This window comes from Branchiostoma belcheri, unplaced genomic scaffold (assembly GCF_001625305.1).
Source record: "Branchiostoma belcheri isolate BF01 breed outbred unplaced genomic scaffold, Haploidv18h27 scaffold239, whole genome shotgun sequence".
Classification (NCBI taxonomy): Eukaryota; Metazoa; Chordata; class Leptocardii; order Amphioxiformes; family Branchiostomatidae; genus Branchiostoma; species Branchiostoma belcheri.
In genome coordinates, this window is record NW_017803842.1 from 265,890 (window position 1) to 279,148 (window position 13,259).

At 40.8% G+C, this 13,259-nt stretch overlaps 2 protein-coding genes across 2 annotated transcripts; both read right to left on the reverse strand.

Moving 5' to 3' along the window:
• Positions 1 to 1,200: 1,200 nt before the first annotated feature.
• On the reverse strand, positions 1,201 to 6,352 carry LOC109470877. Its single transcript, XM_019769957.1, is given in 5 exon segments — positions 1,201 to 4,678; positions 4,877 to 4,937; positions 5,213 to 5,508; positions 5,511 to 5,885; positions 6,198 to 6,352. Coding segments are annotated over 4 exon segments (3,987 nt in total). The 5' UTR covers positions 5,758 to 5,885; positions 6,198 to 6,352; the 3' UTR covers positions 1,201 to 1,295.
• A 3,158-nt stretch (positions 6,353 to 9,510) lies between these two features.
• Positions 9,511 to 13,253, reverse strand: LOC109470897 (protein arginine N-methyltransferase 1-like). The gene is made up of 4 exons (XM_019769997.1): positions 13,140 to 13,253; positions 11,589 to 11,739; positions 10,779 to 10,900; positions 9,511 to 10,129 (listed from the first exon to the last, which is right to left on the reverse strand). The coding sequence occupies exons 1-4, from the start codon at positions 13,227 to 13,229 to the stop codon at positions 10,046 to 10,048; spliced, it is 447 nt and encodes a 148-aa protein (XP_019625556.1). The 5' UTR covers positions 13,230 to 13,253; the 3' UTR covers positions 9,511 to 10,045.
• Positions 13,254 to 13,259: the final 6 nt, after the last annotated feature.

The window sequence follows — 13,259 nt, forward strand, 5'->3', positions numbered from 1 at the left end:
GGGGGGAAACAATGATACATGTGGGGCTTAAAAAGACTTCAATATTACACAAATAAAGGCTTATCGTAAGATATTTGACACAAAACAAGGTGGCATCTCTCCCTCTTATACCAAACTAGAATGTTTCCCCCTTCTTTGGTCCTGAATACGATGCCATACAACTGGAAAAAATCCTAATACACGAAGATCAAGCTCACTGCCTGGGACAAGAATGTATCTTTCATCTACTTTCTTCTTACTTGTAGTACACTGGTCCTGGGTGGTTAGTTGCATAAGATTGGGGTGTACATGTATGAACTGTACAAAATGTATACGCTGATATTACTTTTCATGTGTTTCTAGTTCTCTTACAAAAGATGCTTAGGGATTTTAGTATTTCATTGTAATAATAATAAGAAAAAGATACATTTGTACAAAGATTGTACTGCCAGATACACACAACGTCCTAAAACTAGTAACCAACAAAGTATATACTTATTAATGATGTGAGGTTTGTTACATGTATGGAGCAATTTCAGAGAAGTTATTGTCCATTTTCAAATGTTTCTCTCCAACATCAAAATAATATGTGAACGACTTGTTCTTGTTAGAGGGTTAGGTCTTGGTGAGAAATTGCTGACTTTCCTTTCACACTGCTGAAAATGGACTAGAAGTCAAAAACAGGTGAGAGAATTTCTTGTGTTGGATCGAAAGTTTTAACTTGTAAGTTGTAACTACCAACACAGATGAAATTTCATGATAGTATAATGACTATATGACAGAATCTCCTTGTTTTCCCAGACAGAGCTCAGGCTGATATTTCTGAGTCTACAAACGAGGACATCAACACGACATGCAAACTGAACATGCGGGCTGACATGCAAACTGAAAATGTTTCTCGTGCCTTAATTTATGACAGAATCTTGTTTTCGCAGACCGACATCTCTGAATCCACGTACAAAGACATAAACGCAATAGCTTGGCTGACATGTGTCAGTAGGGACACCTAACAGGTTAAGTTTGAACAACAGCTATTCATGACAGAATTTACCTGTTTACCCAGATGGAGCTCAGGTCGACATTTCAGAGTCCACCTACGAGGATATAAACATGATAGCAGGCGTGCGCATGTTACCCATTCACCTTCGACATCTACCCAAAGTTCATAGAGGCAGCCACTAAGTCTCTTTTACTCATTCACTCACTATGCGGTTTCCTGTCTAATGTCTATACTGAGGTTTGTATGTGGATGCTGAGGCTTGATGGCCACCTGTCATATCTATATGTTCTGTTGTTTTACCAACACAGATTAACTTTCAAGATAGGATTGTAGCAATGTTTCTTTCAATTAGTTTTATCAATGGGTGGGTTTCGTCTAGAGGGAAAACCTGCCTTGCCATAGCCAAGGCTTCTTGGCAGAGACTTAGTGCTTTCTTGTTGTTGCCAAGGGCCTGCCAGATAATACCCAGGGTGTTGAGTGTGTTGGCAATCTCACGATGTGCAGTCGTCAAACCATAGATACTCCTCTCCATCTGCAGTGCCTGTTCTAGGAAGCTGATTGCTTTGCTGTGGTCACCAAATTCACCCCAGGCTGACCCCAGGTTATTGAGTAGTGTGGCAATCTGAGGATGTGGTGTATTCTGACCATAGACACTCCTGCACATCTGCAGACCCTGTTCATAGTAGCTGATGGCCTTTTTTTTGTCACCCTGATGGTGCCACGCTGACCCCATGTAGATGAGTGAGGATAAAATCATAGGATGTGCAGCAGTTTGACCATGGATACTCCTACGCATCTGCAATGCTTGTTTGTGACAACTTATTGCTTCTCTATAATCAGCCAGTTGGTCAAAGGCAGAACCCAGGCCACTGAGTGACTCAGCAATTTGAGGATGTGCCTTATTTTGGCCATAGATTCTCCTCGACATCTGCAGTCCCTGTTTGTAATACCAGGCTGCTGTTCTGTACTTGCCAAGAAGTTGGAAAGCTCCTCCCAGATTGTTGAGTGAGGCTACAATGTCGCTGTGATCTGAAATCTGACCATAGATACTCCTGTACATCTGTAGAGCCTGTTCATAGTGGCTGATTGCTTTTCTGTAATCACCAAGGGAGACCAGAGCCTGACCCAGGTGGATAAGTGACATGGCAATGTCAGGATGTTTTGTACTATGGCCATGGATGCTCTTCCTTTCTTGCAGTGCCTGTTCATGGTAGCTGATTGCTTTCCTGTGATCACCCAAGGAATCCCAGGATGCGCCGAGATTGTTGAGTATTCTGACAGTGTCAGGATGTGTTGTATTTTTGCTATAGATAATTCTATGCATTTGCAATGCCTGTTCATAGTAGCTGATAGCTTTACGTTTTTCACCCAGGTTATCCAAGGCTAATCCCAGGTTGTTGAGTGACAGTGCAATGTGAGGATGCATTGTACCCTGACCATAGATACTCCTGTTTACCACTAGTGCCTGTTCATGGTAGCTGTGTGATTTCTTGTAATCACCCAGACTGTACCAGATAGCCCCCAGGTTTCCAAGTGATGTTGCAATCTCAACATGTGCTGTTCCATAACCAAAGACAGTTCTGTTCATCCGCAGGGCTTGTTCCAGGTAGCTGAGGGCATTTTTTAAATCACTCAATTGTTTCCTTGTTATTCCAAGATTGTTAAGTACACTGGCAATATCAGGATGTGCTGTATTCTCACCATACATACTCCTGTACATCTGTAGTGCCTGTTCAAGGTAGCTCATTGCTTTTCCATAATGGCCAAGCCCACTGTAGGCTGCCCCCAGCATGTTGAGTAAGATGGCAATGTAACAATGTGCTGTGCCGAGACCATAGATAATCCTGTACATCTGCAGTGCCTGTTCAAGGTAGCTGATTCCTTTTTTGTGATTGCCCATATGGTTGTACAATTGACCCAAGTCTCTTAGTGACATGGCAGTGTCTGTACTTGTGATACTTTGATCAGAGGCACGTGCCAATGAAAGAGCCTCTTTAAGGTGAATGACTGCCCCCTGATTATCACCCATTCTGCTCAAAGAAAGTCCAAGCCCTTGAAGCAGGAAAATTTTCTCAGCATCATTTCCCTCAGCTTCCTTCAGAGCTTCCTGGTAGCAGCTGATAGCCTGGCTATATTTGCCTAGTTCAGTGTACATTGTTGCTTTTATTGTTGTCACATAAAATTCAGAGAATGAATTTGGAAGTGCTTTTTGTTTACACCATTCTGGAAGAGTAATTCTAAGAGGGATTGCTGTGTAATAGTATCTGAAAAGCTGTTTTTCATTAGGCAGATAGAAAATCTGTTTCAGGGGAGTTTCTTCTTGATCATCAGTCTGTAGGGATATTTTCTGTCCATGCTGTTCTGTTTCAATTAAAGTCAAAGCTGACAGCTTTTCCTTCTGTCCACCAGTTGCGATGTATGTTCTGAGTCTGAGTTCTGCTGAGATGCTGGTAAGCACTGTCAGGTGGTGTGCATTGTTGGGACTGATCACTTGTTGGTCTTCCATTTTGTCTATTGTCTCCCAAACTGTGGTAGGTATGATGCCTGAAGACAGTGCCAAACAGTCTACTGCTAATGATGGGAAACGATATATGTCTTTCTTCACATCAATTAGCCTGGGTGTGATTAATCTAAGACCTTTGTACATGCTACAGTTTTCCATTAATATCTCCTGTGCCAGTTGTTGAGTCATTTTTCCCCCATCAGCTTGCAGTATCTCCACTGTAATGGCCATGTATGTGTCAATCAAATCCTTGTCACCTGCTATCAGGCATGGGTTTCTCAAAATAGTGGCAAGGTGATATCCTTCCTTCATGTATAGCCTGACATCATTTTGTAGTATTGAGACCATGTTTTGTGGGGTGCAGATGAGTTCACTGGGTGGTTTGTTCATAGTTCCCTGCCTGCCCAGTGGAGTCTTGCTTGCCGTTGGCATGGAGCCATCAAATGCAAACCCACGTGGTGTAACAGAGTCATAGTACCAGTCGTCAAGTGGGTTCTTAGAGTAGAAATCATTGAGAGATGTTATTCCCAGTGCTGGGATAATGGTTTCTCCCAGGTTGACTACCTTGAGGTGCAGATAGTGGGTGATGTTACGGAAATACACAAGACATTCTTCACTTTCTTTTTCTACTAAGATGGCAAACTCCAGGTCTGAGTATGGAGTTACCAGTCCTGTGGCCTGTGAACCCAAACCTATCAGGGCATACTTACAGGGAGAGGGACCCATTAACCCAATGCACTCTTCTACAAGCAGACTGATGAACTCCTTTCTTTCTTTTGCAATTCTCTCAAACAAATGCCTGACAGCCTGAGCTCGTTTTGCCTCTATCTCTTTGACGCATGGGTCATCCTCATCATGTACATATGGATCCAGCTGCTGGCCAATGGTTTCCATCTCCAGCTTGATCTGGTCCCGCATCTCCCTCAGCTGTTTCTTGTGTTTTTCTGTGTTATTGTGGCTAACATTGCTATGAATGCCTAAGATACATTTGAAAAATGACTTCTCTACTTCTTTGATAGCTATTTCTATGTTACCATTGAGGACTTGATCCTCTGACCTGGCTATTGCTGCATTGTAGAGTGCTGCCGCCTTGACAAAGTCTCCCCCGTCTCCTGTCTGCTGACCTCGCTTACTGTAGACATCCCCCAACTTGCACATGGGCTCCACCTCTCTCTGGTACTGCTGGACTGTGGGATCTGTGGAGTGACAGCCCTTGGCATTTACTTAGATGTATCAAGGATTGCCAGGCTTAGCATACATTGTAGTTTACAATATATCCTACAATGTTCATTCAAGAAAAATGTGTCTCTGTGCCCTCATGTTTGTATAAATATGCCAGCATAGTTAATATGTATAACGTTAATTTACATGCAGTATAGGCATTATTTCCTTACCTCTCACATGCACCTTCTTGAGTGCAGCTGCAAAGTGCTTCTCTGCTAATCGTGATGTTTGCTGCAAGATATTATGTCCGCATATTGAATTTTACATGTACATGTATATAATATGGTCGGATAATGGTCCTTCACCGCATTATAGTACATGTACTGTATTAATTCTTCAGTCTTGGAAAATATAAGACGATACAAGACTTAATTTTAAGAACCTCTGGATGTGACATTGAAATGTACATCACATTGTACATTTATACAAAAAGAAGCTACATTACTTTTTTAAACTAAAAAAAAAAAGTGAACTGGCCAAATAATGGCCTGCCCAAAACTACTCACCTTCCTCACTCCTTCCCAGATCTTAACCATGTACAAGGCACGATGCACCAAGGTCTGTTTTGTCTCAGGATCTCCACATGTTGTCAGGGCCTTGTTGTACATGGCAGCTGCCTTGGAGAACTGGGATACATTCAAAGTTTTCTTGCCTTTTTTGAAGTACAAATCACCAAGAGATTTTAGAACCTCAAGCTCTAAGATGACATTTTTGTTTGCAATAGCAGTCACCAACATTTCTGCATAAGTCTGTTCAATATTTCCACCCTCCTTGTCCAATTTGTCACAAGTCTCTGCCACTTGTCTGGATCTGTGCAGTGCAGCAAGGCATCAGCATACAGGGCAACAGCCTTCTCAAACTCTGCTGAATCTTTACTTAACTTGCCTTTCTCAAGATGCAGGTCTCCAAGACTTTTCATTACTTCTACTTGCATGGCATAATTGATACAAACTATGGCTTCTCTAAGTGCATGCACAAAAACAACTTCATGGTCGTCTTGCCTGTCAAGATACAACTGAAAGTGCTGTAACTTATTTGCCAGGCTTGCCATATTGATGCCGTAGTCATTTTCCAGTTCAGTTTGTTTTAAGAAACTCAATTGTGTTCACATATTTTAAGTTTTTGGAGAATTAAACCTTTTTTCCCCTCATTTTGTGTTTTATACAGTTGCTGCATGATCTGTGGAAACAAAATAAAATCCCATTTTAGGTCAGGTCCTTTAACTTATCAGGCCTTAGAAGACAATAATTATGTACTGGTATTGTCATGTTTGATTTGTAGTCATTATACACATTTTGTTGACTAAAAATGCACTCCTGTTAACACAAGTATGTCCAAAAACACATGTAATTTCATCATTGAACCCCTGGCCCATTAGCCACTGCAACCTGTGACTGTGAAGTTGAATGGTTGTTAAGTTCTTGAATATATCTCACCTTCTAAGACATGTCTAAATCTCACCTGGATGTCTGAGACGTGCCTAAATCTCACCTGGATGTCTGAGACTCCAGACCTGTGAACCTGCTTGGCTAGAGACTTTTCTGTTTCCCTCATTAGAAGTAAAAGCTCTAGGTTTTCTTCAGTACATGTGTAGAGAAATGTTTCTGTATCTCAATGCGTAGGCAAAACTTCTGGGTTTCCCCTTGTATTCTGACTGCACTTTCCCACTTAACATGTACTTCCGGGTCATACCTGAGTGAGCACAGTTTTGTTTGACTCAAGTTAACACAAAGCCTGAGGGCAAACGTCAACATGTCAGGTTTCAAGGACATTGTTGTTTAATGGGCTCTATTATTACTGTGCACGCCTCCTGGTGGGTGGGAGCTTTGATACCCTTTTTTTAGTATTTTTTACACATTCTGTTGTCGGCCATCCTATGGCGGTGGGTACAAACCGTCTCTGGGCGGCTAGTTGTAGGATGGCCGGCAAAAGAATGCGAAAGAAGGCAAAGACACAGGAGGCTCTACTGTTTCTAATACATTTACATGGGGAAACATACTGAAATCAGTCTATAAAACAGGGATATTTGTACACTTAAGCAGCTACATTCAATTATTATGTGACCTGGTGGGAAAATGTTAGTTAGATTCTTGATTGTTTGGTTCTTCAACACACACAACCAAGGGCTGCCCCCAATTGCAACTTAGCCTGTGGCTATTACAAAATTAATTAGGGCCCTGCTGACAAGACAAGAGAAGACAATAACAGACTGGAATATTACTAGATTTATGGCTAGCAAAATCTAGACTTTTAATTGGTTCAATGTTACAAAGTCTATTAATTTTTGTTCCTTCATGACAACCAGTTTACTGTTATTGACTGTACCCCCATTGTTGTGTGATTTGCAGTATCCTCATAGTTTCCATTGTTGTGTTATTTACACTAAATTACAGTATCCTAATGCTCCCATTCTTTACCTCAATGATTCACCCGATTGACTCTTTGAAATCTATAACTTTTAAGCTCATTTATGGCTCATTCTCATTGAAATGTGCAGAATTGTGATTTTAGGGTCAAAAAATTGATGACCTGTTTTTTCAGGCAAACCTTTATTCTTTAGGAAAACACCTTAATGAATGATTAATGATTCAAGGTCAATGTTTGAATCCGATTGTACAACATTTCTCAGGGATTGCTTAGTTTCAGCACCAAGGACATGAAAGTTTCAACCTGGCTTCTTCCTGGTCGTTACTACAAACGAAATATCACCACATATGAAAGAAACCAATGCATTTGTACACTCAGAACACTCGCATCATCTTCACGCGTTTGCTCCTGCTGGATGCGTGTTTTCCTGCAATAACTTCAGTCGTTTGGTGGCGCATTTTTTGCACCATATGTATGTAGGATGCAAATTTCCTGTCCAAGTAACCAGGGCTCGAAATTCATTTTTCAGCCTTGTTGTACCGATATCGATACACAAAGCATATGGAAATAACGCAACCATTCTGCGTTCCATGATAGGACAATTCAAACTTGTGACATATGTAATTTAGAGGAACATTGGCAGATGTTGTGTAAATTGTGTCCCAATTTGCATTATTATGAAAACATTCTATCACTCCATACTGGTAAATGACAGGAGTTTCATACCTGAGGCATTTGGAAGTCAAGTAAATATGAATATCATCAAACACAACTTATTCCAATCCACTGATTTGCATAATTTAGAATAGCTTTCTTTGTTTAAAATAAGACGGTCATTGGGGAGAATATAAGAAACTGATGTAATTCACTAACTCACAAACAGTCAGCCGCCCTGGAGTGGGTGCAGAGAAGGGCCTGCAGAATAATGATGGGTCGACAATTCACCACGTACACTGAAGCCCTCCAGCATCTCGGACTTTAGCGCTTATCAGCCCGCAGACAAAAACTGTGTACAGACTTTGCCTTGAAGGTGGAAAGGTCGCCTCGCTTCTCCACGTGTTGCCTCGCTTCTTCTCAAGCTGTGATTTTATCCATTTAATTGATGTACTGTAAAGTCTGACTCTAATTCAGTCTGCAGATTGTTTCCTTTATATATAAAGGTATGAAATCGTTCAACTCTAGCAGTTTGAATTTGTGGAGACTGCAGTATCACCATTATTCAACAGATGGCCCTTCTGCAATAACTACATGTAACTGACTTCCAAACCAGGTGTTGCTTTTCTGTGACCATGAATGAAGGTAGCTGGCAAGGGGATGTTTAGGAGTAAATGCTGCTATGGGAAAAAAAAAGAATATTTCCTCCAGAAATATTCAAATGGACTCACTTTATTGAAAACTTCAAAAACCTGTCATCACAGTGATAGGTGCCATGCGCAGTGTGTAATGAGACTGTGACGTTAAAGTTTTACCTACATACACATGGCCGACACTTACAGCTCCTTACAGACATGTACACTAAACAATACAGGCTAGAATTAAAGTATTAAGTCTACGGGGTTGACTTTTAAAAGTGAGCTGGTCACTTTCAGCAGTATAATTCATTTCTGTATACATAACATTGTCTTGGAGTGTTAGGGGGAAAACAAGGATACATGTGGGGCTTAAAAAGACTTCAATATTACACAAATAACGGCTTATCGTAAGATATTTGATACAAAACAAGGTGGCATCTCTCCCTCTTATACCAAACTAGAATGTTTCCCCCTTCTTTGGTCCTGAATATGATGCCATACAACTGGAAAAAATCCTGATACACGAAGGTCAAGCTCACTGCCTGGGACAAGAATGTATCTTTCATCTACTTTCTTCTTACTTGTAGTCCTTGGTGGTTCATTGCGTGAATTTGGGGTGTACATGTATGAACTGTACAAAATGTATATGCTGATATTACTATTCATGTGTTTCTAGTTCTCTTACAAAAGATGTTTAGGGATTTTAGTATTTCATCGTAATAATAATAAGAAGAAACGATACATTTGTACAAAGATTGTACTGGCTGATACACACAACGTCCTCAAAGCTTAACCTGAACAAGCAAGTTTTTGTGGTAAGTTATCAATAGTAACCAACAGAGAATATACTTATTAATGATGTGAGGTTTGTTAACATGTAAGGAGCAATCATGAATTTCTTAATACTGAAACACATGATTGTGTATCTCAGCTATTACAGCAGTATAAGATTTTTGTTAGAACATTGATTCACCATCAAAATTCTTGCACGAGTTTACAGGAAATATAAAATGTAATATTAAGTATAGTTTTCTTAAATACATGATGTCTGTGTAACTCCTACAAATTTCTTCTTTTTGTCATACCGTAGTAGCCTTTACTTTTTTTTTAATTGCCTTTTACGTTTTTTATGTTTCCTTTCAATGTTTTTGATGCTCATCTTTTGTGTAAATGCTCCTTCCTGTTGTAAAATTCTAATATCTCAGAGAAGTTTTTGTCCATTTTCAAATGTTTCTCTCCAACATCAAAATAATATGTGAACGACTTGTTCTTGTTAGAGGGTTAGGTCTTGGTGAGAAATTGCTGATTTTCTTTTCAAACTGCTAAAAATGGACTAGAAGTCAAAAACTTTTCACCAGTTTTTGGGAAGTCTCATTATTCAAGTGTTGTCATTTTTTTTGCGGTTGCCTACTAGACCTTCTCACGGATCCCAAGGCATGCTGGGAGATGCAGTGTATTATGGGTAGCAAAAGTATACTGTGTAACCTATAATGTCACGGTAATGATATTTCCCCCTTATGCTACCCATAGTGCCCTGCATTTCCCAGCATGCAATTGAACCCGTCAAAAAGGTCAAAGTGTCCTTACATCCTTGCTTTCTGGATGGCATATCCCAGAATCCCCTGCGACGATGCTGGGCTAGACCATTCAGAAATATTGCAGGGGGGGTTGGGCACGTCTCTATCGCATCTTGTAGTTGGTGGAGGCAGACAGTTCTCCCAGCTCCCCCTTAAACTCCACGTCGATGCTGAAGTCCAAGTCTCTCTGTAAAGGAAAGCATCAATTAATATCATTCATTACCATCAATCATTTTCTACTTCTGGCAATCACATATATCAATGATAATAATAATGGTCTATTAGAATATACATGGGTATGACCATGTTAGATCACACAACCCAACTCATGGCAGAACAAAAAGAGGGAAACTTTGAAATCAAAGATGCCAAATCCTACTTAGAAATCAGAATTCTGAATTGTGACCACCATTATATTCCCTCAGGCCTCTTTCCAACTGGAGGGAGATTTCTGAACATTGAGCGACCAAACTTGCATCTGTATGACTATATTTCAGAATATCCCACAAGTAAAAGCATGATTTGAAAAATAACAAAACACACAATTTTACAAACTACTTTTATCAATAAAGTAGTTTGAACTAGTTAGGCCTAGGAAAAAAAAGTTGTGTTTCCTGTTTCAGTCTTGAAAAAAAAACAGGGTCGGTAGGTAGGGATTATCTTTTTTTAAATTTCTTTTTAGACTTTTCTTTAGGGATCCACCCCCAAAAATGTCAAGGGTCAGTCGGGAAACAGGAAACAACATTTTTTGGCTAGGCCTTACAATATTTGGTTGCTCAACAATTACTGCCTTAGTTGAAAGGGGGTGATAACAGTGCATTTAGCAGTGTTCTTACGTTGTTCCTCTTGTTGGGCCTCATGTTGAAGGTTCCGTAGATCTCCTCCCCCCGCTTCACAGTGAGGTAGTCCTCCATGTAGAACACTGTCTGCTTCCAGTGGGTGTAGTGGGCTTCTGGGGCTGCAGCCAGGAACACACAACCATACAACCTTCATCTCACCTATCCATTAGTCTAATTATTTGGCGGTTGAGGTGCCACAGAAGATCTGACAACCAGTTTTCTCTACCCTTCTTTCTGTGTTTTTTAAGGTTTCACTCAGTCCATTCCATTCCCTGATATTATATATTCTGGATAAGGAATTCTGCCAGATATTAACATTTATTGCACATTTTTGTCATCAATCTATTCATGTACATGTACATGTGTTAGAAACAACCCCAAAGCAAGCAATATGTTCTTTTTTTGGTACCATCAGTAGATAGCTTGAACCAGCCAACAAGGCAACACAATGACGCATTTTCCATCAGCAACATTGCATTTTTGCAGGTATCAGTATACTACACAATAGGGCTGACTCATCTTACTTCGCTAAAAGAATGACCAGAAAATGGACTTGGAAATGGAAAATTCAGTTTCGCTGTCCTGAAAAATTTTGAAACTCATAACACTATTTCTCACTTATTCAGGGACAGATTTTGTGTAATTAAGGTTTTTCCTTCCTCTTCATTCTAAAGTTGTATTTAATTTTTTAAAGATTCCCCCCCCCCAAAAAAAAACACCCCTATGCTAGTTGAAAGACAGCATAGGGGGGTCCAAATCACAGCATAGCTCAAATGGCCTAATGAGAACAATGGGGAGAGGGTGTACCTGTGGAAAAGCCGGTGCGTTTGTGGCACTTGGTGAACTCCACGTTGAAGAAGCAGACCAGGGCATGGACGTAGTCGTTACGCCGACACTGCAGACAGAACGGCGAGGTGAACTGCAGATCCTCGATCTTACACGTGTTGATGTCCACCTCCTGTACACAACATACAACAGGCAGGGGGGGTTGGGGCGGGCATGGCAATGCCACACCTTCAAACTCACACGTCTACCGTATTTCAACACAGAACTTAAGAAGGCCCTAGGTAGATTCGCCAAAAAACAGTTACTCAAGCAACTGCATATGATTTTGGAAACGGTCAGACATTTCAGGTAGCATCTGGAGACACCAGTAGGTAGTGCATGCTACCTAAAATATCTGACCATTTCCAAAATCAAAATCATATCCAGTTGTTTGAGTACTGTTACTGTTTCTTGGCGTATCTTACTACCTCATCAGCAAGTCTATCAGGCTGACCCCCAGCCTCCTGTAGACGCAGCCTCCAGATCCACCAGACAGAGCACTTTGGACAACCTCATCATACCGAGGCCCCAACTGGAAGTGTACAGGCGGTCACTGAGGTACTCGGGGGCGACTGTGTGGAACTCCTTGCCACCACATGTACGAGCAGTCCAGTCATTGGGAACATTTAGAAGTATGATAAGGAACTTGGACTGATAACGGACTGATGATTTACTATTTATTTTTGTATTATATTTTGATTTGCACTTTGTTTTGATTTTGTATTACATTTTGGTTTGATTTGTAATCCGTGACCCCGCCCTCACCCTCGACCTTGTTGAAAAGCGGTCATTTGTAACCGAACAAGCTTTCGAGTTTAAATAAAGGCTTACTACTACTACTACTGGATGTCTATTCTTTACCAACGTATTTGCCTGCCTTTAGCTCTCTAATTCTGTAACTTAAGCTACATTGGCAGATTGTGTTTGTATAAAAAGTGCTGAAACTTAGGTGGTTACATCCCCTTCCACTAGATGCTGCAATTGATGAGCGACCAGATATTTGACATGTCGCTCAACAAATTTCATAGACAAAGAACAATATTTTTAATGTTTTGTTGCCTTTCAAATCACACTTTTGCACAGTGCATTATGTTCCAGGATTGAATTAGTCAAAGGTCACACAAATGCAATTTTGGTCACCGATGCTGCTCAGCTATCGCCATCTAGTGAAAAGGGCACAGTAGGAACCTTACACAGTCATCACATCATAAACAGTAGAGTGGATTCATTCCTCAAACTAACTGACATCTATCACACCGTGTAAGGAGCCATATAGTTTAGAACTTAAATTCAGCCTGTCACGACTGGTTTTGTCCTTTGTGCACAAGGCAAATTCAGCAAGTGACAGGCCAAAAGATTGCAGTGTGATAGATGTCGGTTAGCTTGAGGAATGAATCTGCTCTTCTTTATACTACATAGTCATCATTTAATACACTGGCTGACTGATTCTGACGGTAGCGAGATCTGAACATTTGTGAGCCGAACCGTTGCACCTTTCCCTTGTCCTCCAAGTAAAATACGAGTCACACACACCTTCAGGAGGCACGAGTTGGTAACCACGTGCCTGGCCGACACCACGTCCACTGTGGGCTCCTGGATTACCAGCGGTCGCATACACGCCATGTTAAACCCATACACATCATTGGCCCACCC

Excerpts from the sequence above, each read along its gene's own strand:
- LOC109470897 (XM_019769997.1), bottom strand. The coding sequence starts at position 13,229 with ATGGCGTGTATGCGACCGCTGGTAATCCAGGAGCCCACAGTGGACGTG. Across the intron at positions 11,740-13,139 it reads CCAACTCGTGCCTCCTGAAG|GAGGTGGACATCAACACGTG; the intron begins GTGTGTGTGACT and ends TGTTGTGTACAG. Across the intron at positions 10,130-10,778 it reads GGCCCAACAAGAGGAACAAC|AGAGACTTGGACTTCAGCAT; the intron begins GTAAGAACACTG and ends TTTCCTTTACAG.